At 41.6% G+C, this 21,958-nt stretch overlaps 1 protein-coding gene across 1 annotated transcript in view; it reads right to left on the bottom strand.

Moving 5' to 3' along the window:
* Positions 1–21,958, bottom strand: part of EFCAB5 (EF-hand calcium binding domain 5) — a 195,896-nt gene that overhangs the window by 2,382 nt on the left and 171,556 nt on the right. The window contains exons 21-24 of the mRNA XM_021713040.1: positions 17,199–17,302; positions 14,944–15,197; positions 13,438–13,724; positions 12,798–12,894 (exon numbers count right to left, since the gene is read on the bottom strand). Of these exons, the coding sequence (XP_021568715.1) occupies positions 12,798–12,894; positions 13,438–13,724; positions 14,944–15,197; positions 17,199–17,302 (742 nt within the window). The remainder of the gene's footprint in view (positions 1–12,797; positions 12,895–13,437; positions 13,725–14,943; positions 15,198–17,198; positions 17,303–21,958) is intronic.

Consider the following 21,958-nt stretch of genomic DNA (forward strand, 5'->3'; position numbering starts at 1 on the left):
ACACACACACACACACACACACACATACACACACACCCTGGCACTGTCTTTTCTCACTCAATTTTAAGTATTCAGTAAATGTTGAATTGAAACATTAAATTAAGGAATAATTGAATTCGGTTTTTTCAAATCGTAAGCGTTGTTCTAGACTATAGCTCAGTAACATTAGTAACAATTATGAATAAAACAAAAACAGATGTAAGTCATAAGAGTACCTTAAAAATACCTAGCTCATCTCATTTTGTGGGCAATACCAGACCAAATAACACACATACTTAAAACCCTGAGGGCACATTTATTATAACTGACCTCTCTTTCTATTAGTTTCCTGGAAACTCTACAAGGTTTCCAAAGATTATCTTAATGTTCCAATGTTATTCATCTAAATAACATAAAATAAAATTTACCCTAGGACGCTCCTAAAACCTGTCCTAACTAATTTTCTGAGACAAAACAGCTCTGCTGCTCACCACAGCTTTTATTCTGCCCTTCCCGAATCCCCATGAAAAAGCTCTGTTCCGCTGAGGCCTGCCACAGTGTTCTTATCTGAACCTCCAAATGAACAGACCCCTATCTGCAGCCAGCCATTATTAAGCGGCTCGCCATCTCCATGGTGATTCGAGGACACGAGGATGGGGAGCGAGGCCGCTTTGTTTCACAAGACCCTGTTGCTTATTTCCTGTCTTATTGTTACCGGGGGACAGAAGCAGCGAACGTGTCTGGGCGGTGGTTCCTGTTTCCCTGCCCCTTCCAGAGTCTGACGCGTTAGCCGGCCCTAATGATTGCTCGGCTGAAGTTCTGCTGGGTTCCCCGGTAACGGTTGAGCGCTCCTGCCCTCTTGTGGTAGACAGACGCCAGATCCTTGATGGCAGGCAGACGACAGACCCGGTTCCTACAGACTTAGTAATGCTTGCAAGCAAATATTACTACCTTTATTTCTATTGAATTTATGGGGGTTTTTTTTGCCTTGCCTTGATAGATGTTATAGTAAATTATCTGAAAGCATCTAAGCTATCAAGATTACTGGGTCAACCTTTGCATCTATTTTGTGAACCTATTCATTTAGAAACTTTTTTTTTTTTGAGTTGGAGTCTCACCCAATCACCCAGGCCCAGGCTGAGTGCAGTGGCTCCCTCACGGCCACCGCAGCCTCTATCTGCTGGGCTCAAGTGACCCTTCCGCCTCTGCTTTCTAAGTAGATGGAACTACTGGCGCGAGCCACCACACCTGGTTAATTTTGTTGTTGTTGTTGTTGTAGAGATGAGGTCTCACCAAGTTGCCCGGGCTGCTCTCGAACCCATGGACTCAGGCAATCCTCTCGCCTCAGCCACCTAAAGTGCTGGGATTATAGACACCAGCCACCGCGCCTGGTTCAGAAGCATTTTATTATGGTATTTTTGTGGGTCCTAGCTTAATCAAACTTTTAATTACGTAGGGAATTCATTATGCTGGAAACATTGGGCTATAATTGGATATTTTCTAAATTAAAACTCCACTTATGGATCCCTGCTTTAACACTGGATTAATTTAGTTAAATCTTTTGGGAATTACAGACAATTAGGAAAGATGGCAAAGCAAAAAGAATAAAGTACTTGAGCTTCAAGTACAAAAGCTAAAGTGTAACTGCTCCTCTCAATGAACAATAATCCAAGATTAGCAGCATTTCTTGACAGCTCCTCACCTTCTTACTGTTCTTTTAGTTTCATTTCTCTTATTTCTAATATTTCACATACCCTAAATCATTCCTTAACAATACTGTCCTACACAATGAGCTAAAGGGTCATTCAACAATATATACTTAAAAGGGTATGTGAGCCGGGCTTGGTGGCTCAGCCTGTAATCCCAGCACTTTGGGAGGCTGAGGTGAGTGGATTGCCTGAGCCCGCGGGTTCGAGACCTGCCTGGGCAACTTGGCGAGACCTCATCTCTACAATAAATAAATTTAAAAAAAAATTAGCTGGTCGTGGTAGCACATACCTGTAGTTCCAGCTACTTGGAAGGCTGAGGCGGAAGGATCACCGGAGCCCAGTAGGTCGAGGCTGCGGTGGTCGGGAGTGGCCATCTTGGTGCGGGCAACTTGGTGAGACCTCATCTCTACAATAAATCAAAAAATTAGCCCGGCATGGTGGCGCATGCCTGCGGTTCCAGCTACTTGAAAGGCTGAGGTGGATGGATCATCTGAGCCCAGCAGGTTGAGGCTGCAGTGGCCGGGAGCGTGCCACTGCACTCCAGCCTGGGTGACAGGTGAGACTCTTACTAAAACAAACAAACAAAATTTTATAAATATATACACAAACACAAAAACAAACACACACACACACACACATACAGGCTGGACTTGAACCCCTAGACTCAGGCAATCCTCTCAACTCCGCCTCCCAAAGTGCTGGGATTACAGGCATGAACCACCATACCTGGCCTATAAATTGTTTATTTTTTTAAAAATTTAAACAAAAAACAGAAATTAGACAGTGATGAGTTAAAACCACTATAAATAAAAGTTCTTTGATATTTTTCTTGCACCCCAAAGTTTAGTTTTTTTTTAAACCTTCTAGGGGGCTTGCACTCTACTTGGAGACTACCAAGTTAAAATACAAAATAAATGAAATGGATAGTCCTTTTCTAGATGATTAGCACACATTCAGTTTTACTCCATCCTAAAATCCTAATAAGACTAATGTAAAGGAATTAAATAAAAAGAAGAAGACATAAATCACAAGGATTGGGAGAGCAGGAAAAAAGAAACACCAATACTTTGTTCTTACTCCTGTCTCCTCAAAGCCCCAAAACCTCCTCTCCCACCCTCACTCCAGCTGATGACCCAGCATCCGATTTTACTGTAAAAATAAAGCAATCAGAAGACAACTCTCTGTACTCCTGCTGTCTAAGCCAATTCCTCTATTGGTACACTAGATCCAGAGTAGTTATATAATTAATTGTCCAAACTAGTACACTTGAGAGAGAAACAGGATACTAATTAGACAGGTTAGTGTCAACAAGCAAAAACTGGGATTGTCCCAAGGTAAGTAGAATGTATGATTACTTTAACAACATCACACCCTCTCTTGTGTGCTTTGAGGACATTGTTTCAGGAATTTGTCTCTATCTCCAACATTGTCAACTTCTTGCTTTCTACAGGATTTGCCATCAGAATCAAACCTGCTGTTATCTCTCCCATCTCAAAAACAAAATAAAACTTCTTTGGCCCCATTTCTCCCTCCAGTTACCACACCATTTGTTCCCCCTTGTGACAAAACATTTAGAATTGTCTCTACTCTCTCTCTCCACCTCCCTTTGCAAACAATCAATTCACCAATGAATCTCAATTTTATATCTCCAGCCTAGACCTTTTTCCAAAGCTCCAGATTTATCTATCTATCTACACATTCACATCTCTACTTGGATATCCAACAGACAGCTCAGACTCAGCATGTCAAAACCTGAACACTTTATCTCCCCCCACCGAAGCCTGCTCTGTCTACAGTGTTCTCCATTTCAGTTGATGGCAACTCCAACTTTCCAAACCATGAGACAACCTTTGCTCTTCTGTTTCTTTCTCATTCTACCCCAGCCTGTCCAGATAAAGTTTGTTGCTACCTCTCACATATATATATATAATATAGCTACTTTCCACCATTTCCACTGGTAACACCTTCCTCTCTCAGCAGGAGTCGTGCAACAGTTCCTCAAGTTGGTCTCTATATCTTCTCTTGACCTCCACAGTGCAGTTTCATCACACAAGCAGAGCAACCCTTTTAAAACATAGGTCATGTCATTCCTGCTTAAAATCTTGCAACAGTTCCATATTTCAGAGTAAAAGTCAAGCTCTATGATTAACCTTCAATGCTCTAATTGATTCAGTCCTCCATTACCTCCTGAACTCGTCTCCTCCTCTCTCATTCTTCTTCTGACACAGTGACCTCTTTGCTGCTTTTTGAACATACAGGTTGTTCCTGCCATAGGGCCTCTGCATGGGATGTTTTATTGTGCGTTGGCTATTTTCTCTGCCTGGAATACTCTTTCCATAGTTATCTATATAGTGATTCCCTCACTTTCTTCAAGTCTTTGCTTAAATCTCATCTTCTTGATAAGGTCTACCTGACTACTCTCTTTAAATATGCAACCCATGCCTCCTTTCTGCCTTCCACCTGTGTACTCTACTCCCTTTGTTTTTCTCTCCCTCCCCATTTTCTACCACAGTGTATCACATTTTTTTTTTTTTTTTTTTTAGTTGGAGTCTCACTCTGTCGCCCAGACTGGAGTGCAGCGGCCGCTCCTGGCCACCGCAGCCTCAACCTGCTGGGCTCCGGCGATCCTTCCACCTCAGCCTTCCAAGTAGCCGGAATTATAGGCATGCGCTACCACGCCCAGCGAATTTTTTGATTTATTGTAGAGATGAGGTCTCGCTGCCCAGGTGGGTCTCGAACCCGCAGGTTGCTTATTCTCTGTTCTCCCCTTTACAATGTAAGCAGCTTGAAGGCAGAGATCTTGGTTCGTTTTATTCACTACTGTACCCTAAGAACCTAGAACAGGGCCTTGCATGTGATTAGCACTTAGAAAATCGTTGAGTGAAAGACAAAGCAACAACATTTTGGAAGTAAAAAGCAGATGACGAAACTGTAACTGATAGCAGACAGGAGAAAAGTGGAATCCCAAACTGGCAGAGGAGAAAGCCTAGAAACAACCTTCTGTATATCCCAGAATCTTCAAAGGGCTCAGGAAAATTGGATGAGGCTGTTTAAGAAAAAGTGAGACCCCTAGAAAAATCCTCCCCACATTATGCCACTTGGAAATGGAATTCCCCTCCTGAAAACTAGAACTTTATTCCTCAGAGAATATAACATAGAAAGTCTCTGGACTATGGGACACCAGACACAGTTGAGAGGGAGCGTGCCAAACTGAAAAGGGGTAGAGTAGGAGTTTATATACTAAATATTGAGACCCCTGTAGGCTTCCCCACTAAGCTCCCAGAATTTAGCAGACAGGTTATTTCCTCTGTAGAAAGGATACTGGAAGAGTTTTCTTTGAGGACCCTGACAGCCCAAGATAAAAGACCTAGAAATAGAAATGCTAGAGGTTCCCCTAACAAGGGCCACCAGATCATCCCACAGTGAAGTTCCATTAACAAGCCTGACACTCAGCCGGGCTCAGTGGCTCAGCCTGTAATCCCGCGCCTTGGGAGGCTGAGGTGAGTGGATTACCTGAGCCCACGGGTTCGAGACCCGCCTGGGCAGCGAGACCTCATCTCTACAATAAATCAAAAAATTTGCCAGGCGTGGTAGTGTGCACCTGTAGTTCCAGCTACTTGGAAGGCTGAGGCGGAAGGATCGCTGGAGCCCAGCAGGTCGAGGCTGCGGTGGCCAGGAGAGGCCACTGCACTCCAGTCTGGGCAATAGAGTGAGACTCCAACTCAAAAATAAATAAATAAATAAATAACAAGCATGACACACCCTCAGAACTTTCAGTTTACTTTTTAGTCCCTCTGCTCTTAAATATAAAAAACTACAGGTTATCAGATGTCTGAGGAAAACTCTACCATGAAATACAGAGACCAAAACACTAAAACAGAAAGAGGAGAGAAACAACAGGGAGAAGAAAACTTAAAAAAATAATTATTATTAATACCCTCAGAGAGATAAGATGAAACATGAACAAAATGCTGTAGAAAGCAAATATTTAGAGAATAACAAGAGCTCGTAGAAATTAAAACATGCAGAAACAAAAAAGTCAATAGGATTAGAAAATAAGGTTGAGAGAATTTCTCAGAAAGTGAAGCAAAAAGATAAAGGGATGGAAAATTGAGAAAATATAGGGATTTGGAAGACAGAATCTAGATGAAACAATGTTTGAATAACAGGAGTTCCAGAGAAGGAACACAGAAGAGGGAGGGCAGGGTTACCACCAGCCTTATAGGTCATCTTTGTGTAACTGAGAAAAAGACACTGACTATGGGTGGAAAAGTGCTTGGTGAGCACACAGCTTGGCAAGCAGAAGCAGATGAGTGAAGAGAAACATGCTCCTCTTCCAAGCAGATGCAGCTTCAGCACACATTTTAGTGAATGGAATCTGGGATACATTTGCCTACCCACCTTCCCAGTGCGGTGCATAAATTGCACAGTCATAAGTAGCAACCCTGAGACCTTGGAGGAAATCATTCAGTACTTAAGGACCTGAATTTCACAACTGAAAAAGTCTTGCAAGTTCCCAGATCGATCGCTGAAATTAGAGACTCATATCAAGACATAGCATTATGAAATTTCACAACTTTGGAGACAAATAAGTAATTCTACATATTCTTGAGAGAAACAACAGAAAAACAAAAAAAGTCATATGTACAGATTCAGAAATCAGAAAGCCTTCAGACCTCTCAACAGCAGTCTTGGAAGTTAGATGACAATGGAGCCATTTCCACAAAAAGCTAAACATAGAGCTAGCATATGACCCAGCAATTTCACTCCTAAGTTATACACCCAAGATAATTAAAAACATCTGTTTACACAAAAGCTTGTTTAAAAATATTCATAGATCTGAGCGTGGTGGCTCAAGCCTGTAATCCCAGCACCTTGGGAGCTGGAGGCAAGAGGATTGCCTGAGCCCAGGGGTTCGAGACCAGCCTGGGCAACTTGGCAAGACCTTGTCTCTACAATACATCAAAAAATAAGCCAGATGTGGTAGCATGTGCCTGTAGTTCCAGTACTTGGAAGGCTGAGGTACTTGGAAGGCTGAGGTGGAAGGATCACCTGAGCCCAGCAGCTCGAGACTGCAGTGGCCGTGAGCGTGCCACAGCACTCTAGCCTGGACGATGGAATGAGACTCCCACTCAAAAAATTAAATTAAAAAAAAAGTTCATAGAGGCATAGTCACAATAGCCAAAAGTGGAAGCAACTCACAGGTACATCAACTGATACATGCACAAACAGGATGTGGCATGGCAATTATTTACTCTAGGGAAAACAAAAAGTAAAACATAAGAAATCAAAATATGTTACAGTGTTCAATTATGGATAATATTTGCTCAGGCAAAATCATATAAACATTGCATTTTGATTTAACCCCAAAGTATAAATATAACTACATTGGGAGGATGGGGTAAGAGAATGGTGATATAATAGGACTAAACCTTCAGTTATAACAAGAGGAAATTGGTTGATAAGGTTTTAAATGGTTGAATAAAAAGACAGCAATATGTGGCCAGGCACGGTGGCTCACGCCTGTAATCCCAGCATTTTGGGAGGCAGAAGTGAGAGGATCGCCTGAGCCCAAGTGTTCGAGATCAGCCTGGGCAACTTGGCAAGGCCTCATCTCTACAATAAATCACAAAATTAGCCAGGCACGGTGGCACACGCCTGTAACTCCAGCTACTTGGGAGGCTGAGGTGGAAGTATCATCTGAGCCCAGCAGGCTGAGGATAGAAGAGATGGGTTTGTGACTTTTTTTAATGGCTTTAGTTCTACTTAACCTTTAAAAAGTACTTTAATACAAAAATATATAATTTTAAATATCCTTAAAAGATAAAAGATAGTTTTAACGTCTACTAAAATAAAAAAAATGAGTGTAAGTTAAGTAGAAAAATGTTCTCATTAAACTGATCTTTTCCCCCTTAGGGACAGGGTCTCCCTTTGTTTCCTGGGCTGGAATGCAGTGGCTATCTACAGGCACCATCATTGCATACTACAGCCTCGAATTCCTAGCCTCAAGTGACCCTCCCAACTTAGCTTCCCAAGTAGCTAGGGCTCCAGATGTGAGCCATAGTCCCTGGCTTCTCATCAAGATCACATTTAAAAGTCTTTAATAAGATATCAAAGCAGAAGTTATCTAAACAAGTAGTTATTTAAACAAGTAAAACTGTTTTTAGTTGTTTCTCTTAATTCAATAGCTACTGTTGGAAAACTTTAAAATCTAAATCACCAGGAGTGATAAGGAACAGAATGAAAATTGCTGATTTGGTTTTCTTTCTTTCTTCCTCTGAATAACTTGAAACTGAAAATGGAGAAAGGTCTGCAGGCATAGGAAATGGGTCAAGCATCCAGGCCCAGTCTTTACCAAATCCCCAAATAATCTGCTATACTTCTCTCCTGTGCATGATGCCAGCGAGTACTTGTCTAATATCATATCTAAAAGGGTCCTTGAAGAAACTCTTGTCAGGACAAAGGGAATCTGTTCTAAAGCTGAACTGATATTTCCTCTTCCACGGCCTGAAATCTGTGAGCAACTGGTAAATGGTACACCCTGAGCTCTCTGTCAAACCAGGTCTGGCTGCAATGGCAGCTCTTTTCCTATAAGAAGGAGCCAACAATTCCCAAAAGAGACCACCACCTAAGGCTCCTAAGTCCAAAAAGATGGCAGAGAACTGTAATTGAATTCAAGTCAATATTAGCATACAGAGGATCCAAATTAATAGGACAGAATGATGCTTTTGGTATCTGATTATCCATTTCAGTCTGGCCCATTTAAAAGAACCAGACTCATCCTCACAATTGCAGAATTGTATGGTTCGGTGCTGTACTCCTACTTGTTATTTCTGGATGGGAAGAATCTTGTGAAAGTTTCCCGTCAGGTCCTCAGCTATTCAGTAGGGAGTGGAAGAAAGACTGGTGTCCCACTTTTGGAATGATGGAGGCCAGAGAGCAGCACTACAAGAGCCACTATGGTGGTGACAGTAGCAAATCTTCCTCTGCTGTCACCCTGGGTGGATCCTGGTGTCACTTTGAGGAAGGTGGCGAGTTTCTTTATGGGTGGTGATAGCACGAGGCACTGGCTGCTTTGGCAGAGGAGAAGTCTGGGACTCCTGTAGAAGGGGAGGGCTGGGGCACTCCTGACAAGACCAGTATCTGTGGACTTGTAGATGCTTGGGTTCAGAGAAGGAAGTATGGGCCACTCGGTAGAAGCACAGGTTCTAGACAGCAAAGTGATGAATACTTGCAATGGAGACAGCTCTTCTTGCCTCTAGGTCTGAGAACATTTCCCAGCAAGTAGCATCTATCCAAATCTCCCAGGTGGAGGACATGGGACAGATATAGGACACCCTACAGAATGACCAGGTGATGCTGGCAGCAGAGGTCCAAAGTGGGCTGGGGAGAACCAAACCCTTGAGAAGGTGGCCAAGTCATGAATCTCCAGGTGGAAGAGACCTTAAGCAGAGTATCTTAAGCAGGGTGACAGAGGGTACCAGGCCATTGATGTGCTACTACATGCACAGCTGTCTAGAAGCGGTCACTGGAGTCACAGGTCCCCCACAGAGAAGTACATCAGCAGCATTCACATGCGATGGCACAGCCTTGGAAAGCCAGACCTGCTGAACAAAGCTGCCCAATCCTCCTTCATGGATGACTACCTCAATCTAAAGGCAGGACACAGCTGCCTAGAGTTCCACCAGAATATAAAATATCTCTTTTTTGACCAGGTGCAGTGTCTCAAGCCTGTAATCCTAGCACTTTGGGAGGCCAAGATGAGAAGATTGCTTGAGCCCACGGGTTCGAGACCAGCCTAGAGACCTCATCTCTACAAAAAAAAAAAAAAAGCCAGTGTGGTATTGCGCATCTATAGTTCTGGCTACTTGGAAGACTGAGGTGGAAGGATCGCCGGAGCCCAGCACATCGACACTGGGGTGACCATGAGCATATCACTGCACTCCAACCTGGGCAACAGAGTGAGACTCCAACTCAAACAAACAAGCAAACAAACAAACAAAAAGCCTCTTTCTCAAACTAGGATGAAGTGGGGTGAGAGTTGGCAGAAGAAGCCCGAAGAAAGTGTAGATACATAACCTGATTCTATCCTCTTGGTAAAGTCATTAGTTTGGAAGACTTGATGGGTTAGTAGCTATGATATATAGCCTAGCAGTCCCTCTCATCCCAGGCAGAACAAACAGATATTGTTGGTGACATTTTATGCTGCATGGGGCCATTGAGTAAGGGGCTTACATAAAGCTGTAGAAGGCCATGTACACTTTGAGCAACAGACTGCCCTGCAGAACATCTCTCTTCTTCTGACACAAACAGAAATGTGCCCCTACAAAATTCCTCTCTCTTCCCCTAAACTGGGAGCTTAGAATTCCCTGATATAACTGCATCTGAAGGACAGAGGGTTGGTATCTGGGTGACCTATGAACTGTAATGATTGCTGCAGAAGCTAGTATAACATTTAAGGCTTGGTGGTGGTGATGGGGAGCTTTTGGACTATTTGGTTTCTGGGTGAGTTCAGCTCTGTTAACTGCAATTAGTATTCTCACCCCCTGAGGGCACTGTTGGAAAGCAGAAAGTGGTGGAGAGTGGTGGTCAAGTCTTAGGAATCAGCAAGCGGAAACATAGAAATTTGCATGTGATCTGAAACAGAGGAGCTGTGTATGACAACAAGAGGTGGTTCTTACAGGCAAATTGGAGGTGAACCCAAAGAGATTCCCTTGAGGCACTGGTACAATACCACAGGAGAGGCCAAAATACCACAGGAGAGGCCTGTTAAGGGCTGAGAGCACATTCATGTCCACACCTGCAAGGTAGAGAGTGTAGACACTGTTCCTCACCCTCAGCTCCCATCTGATGGAGAGACTGGATTGGACACTGGTGGGTGCCTGAGTCCTTGCCCAAGAAAGACACAAGGGACCCCGGCAGCAGGGTCTGGCTCCAGGTCAAGGGGCTGGCAGGTTGGGTGGGGACCAAAGTAGAATAGGAGAATGTCATTTAGACAAACCGGTCACACATGGGGGTGGAAGGCTTCTGGGGCTCATGGCCAGGACTAAATCGACTCCAAATGGAAAAGCAACAACTAGGTGGGACGGAGTCTGAGGGTGAGGCGGGCCAGGGGTGCTGACATAGAAAACATTTCTTCTGGATATTTAAGTGCTCGGTGAAAAACAGACATGTATAGAATGAGTATATAAAAGTATATAGTGGTTGGGCACGGTGGCTCGAGCCTGTAATCCCAGCACTTTAGGAGGCCAAGGCGAGAGGATTGCCTGAGCCCAGGGGTTTGAGACCCGCCTGGGCAACTTGGCAAGACTTCGTCTCTACAATAAATCAAAAAATTAGCCAGGCATGGTAGTGCATGTCTGCAGTTCCACCTACTTGGAAGGCTGAGGCAGAAGGATCGCCTGAGCCCAGCAGGTTGAGGCTGCAGTGGCCATGAGCGTGCCTCTGCACTCCAGCAAGTGCTACAGAGTGACACTCTGACTCAAACAAACAAACAAAAGTATATAGTGAACAAGTATTTGTTTTTGTCATCACTGTTGCTATTGTTTCTCTGAATAGCAACCTTAGAAGTTATACCTCTAACACCTGTAATCCAGAGGCTCCCATAAACAAGTTCAGAGCCACAAAACTACAGTGGAGGCCTCATTCCAAATCGGAATTCTAAATGTGACTCACATCACTCATGAGCCACATGAACTCATGTTAATTTTATGTGACTCTCATGTTCCTGAGGGCACAGTTGGAAAGCAGAAAGCGGTGGGGAGCTTTGGTGGTCAAGGTTGCACAGGACCCTTCTGACTTTGTCTGTAGTCTTCACAGAGAGTAGGTGGGGGAAGGAAGAGAAGAAGGATAGGCTAGGGAGTGATTTCTACAGAGTCATTTTTCTAATTAATGATTATTTTCCACAAGTAACAAAGAAGAAACAAACTAAATATATTCCTTACTAGTCCAGTCACATACACAGCCTGAGACCTCTAGGGGAGAACACAATAGAGGACCACATGCATGTATTTGTATATTTACTTTTTTTTTTTTTTGAGTTGGAGTCTCACTCTGTTGCCCAGGCTGGAGTGCAGTAGCACTCACAGCCACTCCAGCATCGACCTGCTGGGCTTACATGATCCTTCCACCTCAGCCTTCCAAGTAGACAGAACTACAGGTGCACGCTACCATGCCCAACTAATTTTTTGATTTACTGTAGAGATGAAGGCTTGCCAAGTTGCCCAGGCTGTTCTTGAACCCATAGCCTCAAGCAATCCCCTCACCTCAGACTTCCAAAGTGCTGGGATTACAGGCTTGAGCCACTGCACCTGGCCTTTATATTTACTCTTATATGTGGCCTAATCTCTGTGGCCAAAGAGCTCATCACCTTCTCCAACCTGAGATCCTCACTGCTCTCCATTCCTGGTGATTATCCTCCTTCAAAAAATCTATTTTGGCGTGCAAGAGGTCTTTACTGAAGCCAAAGATAATAATAGCATTTTTGCTTAATGTTCCTTTTCTCATTGCAGTCCCATTTGTCTTTTTAGTTTTATTGCATTTATTTATTTTTTGAGTTGGAGTGTCCCTCTGTTGCCCAGGCTGGAGTGCAGTGACATAATCACAGCTACTGCAGCCTTGACCTGCTAGGCTCAGGCGATCTTTCTGCCTCAGCTGTCCAAGTAGATGGAAATACAGGCGTGTGCCAAGTCCAGCTAATTTTTTGATTTATTGTAGAGACGAGGTACTCCATGTTGCCCAGCCTTGTCTCAAACTCCTGGGCTTAGGCAATCCTCCTGCCTCGGTCTCCCAAAGTGCTGGGATTACAGGCATGAGCCACTGTGTCTTGCCCCATTTGCCTTTTAAAAAATAAATTAATGCACATGTAGTCAATAAGTAGGAGATAGGTGCACTTTTGAACTCTCATCTGTGTGGCACAGACAGTGACTTCGGGGAGTGATGTAGTAGAATACATAGGCATTGTCCCTCCTTTGAGAAGACTTACGACTATCTTCTCCTAAAAATTGAATGTATGAGCCACTTGCCTTATTCTAATAAAAAATCTGTTAATTGCAACTGTGTTTTACTGTTATTGGTATAGATTTAGGCTATAATTAAGTGGAAATTTACCTCTGACATATTGATCAATGAGCCGTAAATTAACTTCCACATGCTTAGCAGTTGGATCAAAGTCACAAATATTGTTGACTAAATATTTGTTAACATACTATAAACAAAGAACAAAAGAAAAGTTATGGTATCACCAGCAAATGGAAATACAGTGCCCAGTTCAGCAGTTTACATAATTCTATTTACATAGTTTTGTTGTTGTTGCTTTTGTTTTTTGTTTTGAGACAGAGTCTAGCTCTGTTACCCAGGTTGGAGTGCAGTGGTGCGATTATAGTTCACTCTAGCCTCAAACTCCTGACCTCAAATGACCCTCCCACCTTCGCCTCCCAAAGTGTTGAGATTACAGGTGTGAGTGAGTCACTGCACCTGGCCTATGTAGATTTTTAAACAGCCAAAACCGATCTATAGTGTTAGAAGTCAAGATCATGGTTACCCTTGGGGTTTGTGGAAGGGATGGAGGGATGATAGGGAAGGGTGCAAGTGAGAGCTTTTGGGAAACCACTAACGTTCTGGTTACATGAGTGTGTTCCATTATATGAAAATTCTTGCATTTGTACATTTATTATTTGTGTAATTATGATTTGTACAGCTAAATTTGTGTAGGTGATTCACAAAAAGAATGCTTTAAAGCAAAACTTACAAATTTACACTTATCCCAATTTCCGAAGTCACTTGAAAATTCCAACTCTGGATGAAAGAACAAGATAACCGCCCTCAGGGTGTCTTGCACTAGGTTTATGTGGACTTCCGACTCTAGGAACTTGCTGTCTTGAGGAGAACTTGGATTGGCTAGAAGATTATGGTCATAGAGCAGCAGTGACACAAAGTCCATGGAACTGAGTAGTTGGAGGCTTTCCTGCAGTTCCTGCAGCATGATTCGGAAAAAGAGAATTCCTGCCCGCTGGACTTCCCCTGCATTTTCAATCTCTGAAATAACAACATGACATTGCTGTTCAGTCACATATGGTACTTCTTCACAGGATTCTTAACATATTGTAGTAAACTTTTTTCCCCCTCAGGAAAAAGCAGACCATAATCTATGGTTTGAAACAATCTTAGTTTCTCTAAAACATGAAATCAAAAGAAAGAAATGTAATCACACCTGGTGAAGCTCATAGAAAGAAGCTTTGAGAAAAGGTGATAGCTTGGGTTTTAGTTAGACTTTAGTTTGAATGCATGCTCTCCCTCTTATTAGTTTTATTGTCTGTCTGAATATCCTCTGCCTCTTTTGCGAAAATGGGGCTAATACCTACTTCTTGGTGAGCTGTGGGAATTAAATGAGATGCTATCTGTAAAAGTACTTAGCTTCAGGTCATACACATAGTGAACACCCAAAAGACACAAATTTGTTTTTTCTTTTTTCTTATCCCACCCTATGTAATGGCTAGAAATCTTTCAGCTGAATCTCACACAGTGTTACTTTTCTAATTATATTCACTTCATTCTAGGGAGCTAAAAGTCTCTGGGCCTTCTTCTTTATTCTCAGCTCTGCAAGCTGGTATTGTGCTAAGAGTAGCCTAGTGGATGTGAAATTACAAAAACTGGGGACTAGTCTTAGCTCTGCCACTAGCTTGCTATTGGACCTTGGATAATATACTTTACTTTTGTGGGTTCCAGCTTCTTTATCTGTAAAAGGAGATGTTCTGATTAGCTAAGAAATATAGCAGAAAGAGCTGAGAAATATAGCAGAAAGAGCACCTAAACCTGGGTTCAAATCTAGCTTTCACCATGTGATAACTGTGTGATTTGGGACAAGATGTTGGCTTTCTCTGAACTTTACTTTCCTCACTGATAAATGGAGTATTACCGTTCACTTCATAGGGCTATCATAAGGATTAAATGAAATAGTATATATAAAGAGTTTGACATCTGATGGGACATTTAATAAATGTTAGTTCTGTCTTGGCTTTATGAGTCCTTTCAGTTCTAAAACTATGTGATTCTAACCAAGAGAATGTGATTTCATGCTTTTTAATTTATAGGTGATATTCATCCACTCAAGACTGCATAAAGGAATTCCTTTCACATAGAAAGATATGTATATTGAAACAATTCATTTTTTAAAATGCATAATTTATTACACTGTCAGTGTTTCCCCAAAGCCTATTAAACCCATCAATCCAGACTGTCACCACATTCACAATACCTAAGACATATTTTTTCTCTATCTCTCCAGAGGATTCGCCAAGTATTTCATAGCAGGCCATTTGGACCACCTTCATCATTTTCTGTAGATCTTTAAATTCTTGGTACAACAACATCCTACTCTTCCCAATGTTCAAATCAAGGACTCCCAGAGCCTCTCCTATCCTTTCACGAAGTGGGATTACTATATGGGTTTCCCCACAGGCAGAGGCCAAAATAACTTCTGAACTGTCTGTACACTTAAAGAGGAAATCTCTGAAATCAAAACCAAACAAACACAAGAATATTAAACATCAGTCTGTTCACAACATTCCACCCAAACATACTGAATCACTCTCTCTTGTGCTTACCTCACTTCCACTACACCAGTCGTTGTTCCATCTGTCTAGAACGCTCTACCTCTTGATTTGACATGGCTCTGTCTCTCAGCTCCTATGTCTCTGCCCAAACATTCCCTCAGCAGAGTGGCCTTCCCTGACCACCCAATCTAAGGTAGCTGCACCCAAGTCATTCTCCTTCATGATACTCTGCTTCACGTCTTTGCTATACTTACCTGCAAGAGTTTTTTTTTTTTTTTTTTTTTTTTGCTTACTTATGATTCAACACACGTTGATTGAATGCCAGCAGGAACAATGAGTGTGTTAGAACAGGTTGCCTAGCAGTAAAGCCTGAGACAGGGATGCTGATTTAGTGAGAGAGCACTGTCTGGAGAAACCTGTGAGGAACTGAGGGAATCAGAATAGGGAAGAGGGAGAGACTAAGTAAGAATGAATTTCAGGTGAAGTCTAGCCTCAGCCTGATCCTAAGAAGATCTCTGGAAAGTACATTGTGCCAAAGAATCTGTCTACCTTGAGGCAGGGAGGGGTCTTTGTATCCTAGCTCTAGTCATTCATTGGCTCTAAGCTGCTCTGGGTGTGTGGGGGTGGCTTGGGGTAGGGGAGTGTTTATATAACTCCTAGGTACTCCCTGGTGAAGGGCTCCAATCTATCAAGGGCAAAGTTACTGTGTAAGCCATTACCTGCAGCAATAACTACAGCAGCTGGTAAAAGGCATTTGAGAGATCTGGGCAGGGCATTTATAGCATCTGCTTCAGTGAGAGACCTGAGATTTTCATGGAAGTGTCATGGCTGTTTCTCTAGGTGAGGCAAAACATATCTCTTTTTCTCTTTCCTCCTTTCCTCATTTACCCTGATACTGTATTGAGATGCCATTCCTTTAAGGGATTTGTAAGAATGTTGGTGCTTTGCAAAGCCTCAGGAAGTGCATTTATAGTTCATAATATCGATCCTATAATGACAGGTAAGACTATGTCCTTCTGCTGTTCGCACCCCTTGCTGCTGAGCCATCACTTTGTATCTTTATGATAATCACAGTAATAATGCATCATGCTACACTTTCCAGGCATAATTATAAAGCCCCTTGGCCAACAGACTCCAAAGTCATCTGATCTCAGTTTCACACAGGAATCCAGGATTATGAGTCTGAGTGTTACAAGGACTCCTGTAAAATTCTTGACCAGCACAAAGAATAACTATGTGGAAAAAAGTTTGAGATTGAATGAACATTCTGCTATGAAGCCAAATTAAAATTTAATCAACATATGTAATTAAATGTCAAATTAACCTACTAGTCTGAGATTACTGAGTTACTGCCTACTCAACTACACTGACCCTGTGAGAAGCAGTCATTCCTTTTTGCAATAGACATGTTCTAAGTTAAGATCTGTTTTGTATCTGTCCACAGTTTAGTAGTGTTCTTGCATTCCACAGGGGGAGTCATTCTAAGGAATCTAGAAGTGGGCACTTTTTAATTACAGCATTCTCTACCTTTGCTCCAACTTTGCTCCTGTCTGTATTCTTTAAGAGAAAAAATGTTGGCTAGCTAACATTAACAGATGAACTCTGATAAGTAAGTGATGTAGATATATGTATTATTAACAATCACAAGAGGTTATGTTGATTTCATTGTTTACAAGAAAATTATAAAAAATAAAACACTATCCATGCTTTAAAACATGTGATTTTAATATAAAATTCCAATGAAATATGTTTTAAAGAGGAGGGCTTGGGGGGGGGGGAAACACTCAATATATCCCATGCAGACAAGGTTTTACAGAAACTTTTCTGTAAAACCCAATCAGAGTAACAGCCAGTGTATACTAGTAAGCTATTTCTTTCAGAAGTCATTTCTTTCAGATCTGCTATCATACCAGGAGAATGTGCTCTGGCAGTCAAACAAAATGGTCATATCTCCTACCTGAAGATGCATGACTTCCTGAAGATGGTAGGGGGAGATGTGTGGATTTCTGTTAGACCCAGCTGCCCTGTAACCATCATATTGCGTAAAACATAGTCTGAATTCTTGAAAAGAGGAAGAGATTTCATTAGAAGTAATTAGACCTCATATTCCCATTAAAGCTTTTGGGGACAGATACACAGGAAAGTATTAGGAAAGTTTAAATGATCTCTAGCTTTAAAGACAGTGACATTATACTTAAGTATGTCAATACCACTGAGGGTGTTCCATAAGAAAAAATTTTCAAAAAAGTTGGATTTTTCAAAAATGCGCAAACTTATTTTATATAACTGTGACAAAACTGTGTGCTTATATTGGTTTTTTATTTGTTTTGTTTTGTTTGAATTGGAGTCTCACTCCGTTGCCCAGGCCGGAGTGCAGTGGCACACTCATGAGCACCCCACCATCAACCTGCTGTGCTCCGGTGATCCTTCCACCTCAGCCTTCCAAGTAGCTGGAACTACAGGCGTGCGCTACCATGCCCGGCTAACTTTTGATTTATTGTAGAAACAAGGTCTCGCCAAGTTGCTCAGGCTGGTCTTAAACCCATGGGCTCAGGCAATCCACTCGCCTCGACTTCCCAAAGTGCTGGGATTACAGGCTGAGCCGCCGAGCCCAGCCTATATTGTTTTTTAGATATTGAAACTACACTATAGAACATTTGGAAAATACAGAAATAAAAAAAGAAAAGAAATCCAAATTTAAAATCCTCTAGGGAGGTCTTTGCCCGCACCACTTCGCCAAAACTGTTCTCGTTAAGGTTACCAGTGACTATCTCATTTTCAAATCCTTTGGTTGCCCCCTAGTTCTCACCTTTGTCTACCTCTCCACAGCATTTCATTCAGTGAACAACTCCCTTCTTAATCTACTCTCTTCAGCTAGCTTTTGTGATACCACTCTCTCATGTTTCTCCTCCTACCTCACTACACAATCCTTTTCTTTCTCCTTGCTTCTTTATCTCCTTTACTTCTAAGAGGTTTTCAAACTGTAGGTCATAATCCACTTGTGGGTTGTGAAAATAGTTTAGTGAGTCTTGATCAATTTTGGGGGGGCGGGTGTGGATAGGAGTTTGAAGTTGTAATGGGCTATGATTGCACCACTGTACTCCAGCCTGGGCTACAGAGAAAGACTCTGTCTCTAAAAAATAAAACTAAAAAACAAAATATAAAAAAAACTGGGGGGAGGTAAAGGCTAGTTTATTTATAAGAGGTATATATATTTGAGTTGAAGTCTCACTCTGCCGCCCAGGCTGGAGTGCAGTGGCACACTTATGGCCACTGCAGCCTCGACCTGCTGGGCTCAGGCAATCCTTCCAACTCAGCCTTCCAAGTAGCTGGAATATGGGCATGCACCACCACACTGAACTAATTTTTTGATTTATTGTAGAGAAGCGGTCTCGCCAAGTTGCCCAGGCTGGTCTCAAACCCATGGACTCAGGCAGTCCTCTCACCTCGGCCTCCCAAGGTGCTGGAATTCCAAGTGTGAGCCCACAGCGCCCAGCTATAACAGAGCAATATTAACAAATTCTGTAAAATACACTAAACCATAGGAAAGACACATTCAATTAGGAGAAGCAAAGAAGTTTTTATGACTTATTCCTTTACAAAAATAATTCTTGGAATAAAAGGGAAACTGTGATAAGAGGACCCATGGGGGCTGCATGCTGAATGATACTTGAAAAAGGAACACCTACTTTATAATGTGAAACTTTTTCTTACCTCTGTACTCCATGACCTCAAGGGTTCTACCAAACACTTTAGATGAAAAATGTTTTCAACATTAGATTTGGCAAACCGTTAATGTTATTCCACATTGGCAGTTGGGTTTCTAGATTCTTTCTGAATTTATTTCTTTCATGGTCTGTTATTTGGTGTTATACACTAGACTGAAAATATTTTTTTAAAAAAATCTCACCCTGACTGTGTTTCTAGGTTTAAATGTTTAGCCAACACCAAATAATTTCTTTCCTATTTTTCCCTTCACAATTGTATAAATAGACCACTCCTGCTGTTACATAAGAAGCATAATATAGAAAATAAGGAGCTCATAATAATATGCCTGAAAGTAAGCTTGTTTTCCATTTGATTTTAGTAGAACCAAGCCCCTCAGCAATTATTCAGTAGTGAGATAAGCACTCTTAGTTAAAATTTCCTAGGGAAACTTTTGGAGAAAAGGTTGCAATTATATTTCCCCCATTTTCTTTCTTCTGCTACAGGCTTGCTATTTTTTATTTTCCTCTTCTCTTTCCAACAGCTATTCATTCTCGCTACACATTACTTATGTTCTTTGCTTTAAATATTTATCCTCTTGCTTTTTTCTCTCTCAATGCTTTGAAAAAGAATAAAATAGAATAGACAATATCAGAAAACATTACATGTAGTAAAAGTAGGTATTATTTTGTGAAATTTATTTCGTGTGTGTGCACATTCATGTAAGGGCTCAGGATATAAAATGTTTTGCATACTGTGGGTCACAGCCAATATAGTTTTGAACCAAATGATTCTCAAGTGCATAGGGTACCTCAGCGCTCAATCCTCAGACATTTTTTCTTTCCATTCTCACTCATTCCTATGGTCACACCACCCAGTTTCACAGTTTTGTGTTTTGTTTTCTTATTGTTGTAAAATATACATAGCATAATCTTTATCATTTTAACTATTCACGTAAGTGTACAGTTCAGAGGCACTGAATACCTTCACAATGTTGTATAACCCAGTCACATGGTTTTAAATGCCATTTATTTATTAGCCTGGATTTTTCTCCAAACCCTAAGCTTATATCCAACTGCCTATTCAATGTCTCCAGTAAAATGATATTTCAAATTATAGTTTAAAAATATTTTTTAATTTAGAAGGTCAAAGTCTATTTTTTACTTTGTATTTATTTCATTGAGGATGATTGAATTTTTTTTTTTACATTTTTATGACTGATTTGAATGGGGTTTTTTATTTGTTTGTTTGTTAAAGAGGCAGAGTCTCATTCTGTTGCCCAGGCTGCATTGGTACAACTATGGCTCACTGCAGTCTCAACCTCCTGGACTCAAGTAATCCTCCCACTTAAGCCTGCTGAGCAACAAGGATTACAGGTATGTACCACAATGCCCAGCTAATCTTTATTATTTTTTTGTAGCGACAGGTTTCACTATGTTGTCCACGCTGTTCTCATACTCCTGGCCTCAGGCCATTCTCCTACCTTGGCCTCCTAAAGTGCTGGTATTACAGGCATGAGCCACTATGCCCTGATGAGTTTTGTTGTTTGTTTGTTTGTTTTTAATAGACTTGTCCTTTGTTTATTTTTCTTTTGAATTTTTAAAAAATCTCACTGATTTGTATCTAACAGTGTTAACCCTTTGCCACATATGGGACAATTTTCCCCCAGTTTGTCATAAGCAATTTAATTCCATTTATAACTTTGGTGCATGTTTTACATTTTTATGTAGTCAGTGTGTCAACTTTCCCTTAATTGTTTCAACACTTGGTGCAAATTTAGCAATACTTCCCCAGCCTGAGATTATAAATTTTCTCTCAACCCTCATATTCTCCCATCCAAGTACTAACCAGGTCAGACCCTGCTTAGCTTCCAAGATCAGATGAGATCAAGAGCATTTAGGGTGGTATGGCCATAGCCTCAACCCTCATATTCTTATTCTATGAAGGTTAAAATCATTTGTGAAGTTTTAAAAACTCACATTGGAATTTTTCTTGGAATTTTGTTAAATTTATAAATAATTTTGGAAGAATTATATCTTTTAAAAGCGGTCTTCTTATAAAAAAATCATAACATGACTTCCTACTTTATTAAAAAAAAGTTATGTCCCTTGATAAAGTTTTGCAGTTTCCTTCATATAGAGTATAAGGGTGATGGGATGAAATGGGGGAAATGTTCCCAACAGTAACAGCACTTTTGAAATCCCTGAGGTGGTTCACACCTGTAATCCCAGCATTTTGGGAGGACTGCCTGAGTCCAGGGGTTCGAGACCAGCCTGGGCAATTTGACAAGGCCTTGTCTCTACAATAAGTAAAAAAAATATTAGCTGGGCATGGTGGCACACACCTGTGGTTCTAGCTACTTAGAAGTTCGAGGCAAAGTATCGCCTGAGCCCAGCAGGTGGAGGCTGTGGTGGCCGAAAGCATGCCACTGCACTCCAACTTGGATGACAGTGAGACTCCGACTCAAACAAAAAAAAAAAAAAAAAGAAAAGAAAGAAAGAAAGAAAGAAAAGGAAATCCCTGAGGTAAAATACAATTTGCTTTCTATCATGGATGGTGGGATGTGAGACACTAATTCAATTTTGGTATTTCATTTTTCTCCTCCTGATGATCTCTCCCCTCTTCTTCCCTCTCATTCAAGCAGAAAGTCTATATCTGTTCACTGCCCTAGAAAAGGAATGTGATGAGGTAGAAAGCAGAAATAACTGGCTAGTGTCTGATTTTTGTTTTTTCAAAAGCCTACCTTACTATTACTTAAGGTAGCAAACCAGGCACACAGGTTAGCCACTTGTCCCCTCTTGAAAACTCAGGGAAATAAAAGACTGAGGTCATGCTGTCTTTGCTTGCTGTCAGCTGGGGGCTGCCCTTAGTGCCTAGAGAGCCCAGGTCTTTGTACATAGCCCTGTGCATCTCAGAACCGGCAGTGGGGTGCCAAATTGGCATTTCCTTGACTCCTCCCTTCTCTCAGGGATCACAGCCAGAAAGGGTTCTCTGTTTTTTTTTTTTTTTTTT

This window comes from Carlito syrichta, unplaced genomic scaffold (assembly GCF_000164805.1).
Source record: "Carlito syrichta isolate Samal-C Ts95f unplaced genomic scaffold, Tarsius_syrichta-2.0.1 Scaffold304000, whole genome shotgun sequence".
NCBI classification, from domain to species: Eukaryota; Metazoa; Chordata; class Mammalia; order Primates; family Tarsiidae; genus Carlito; species Carlito syrichta.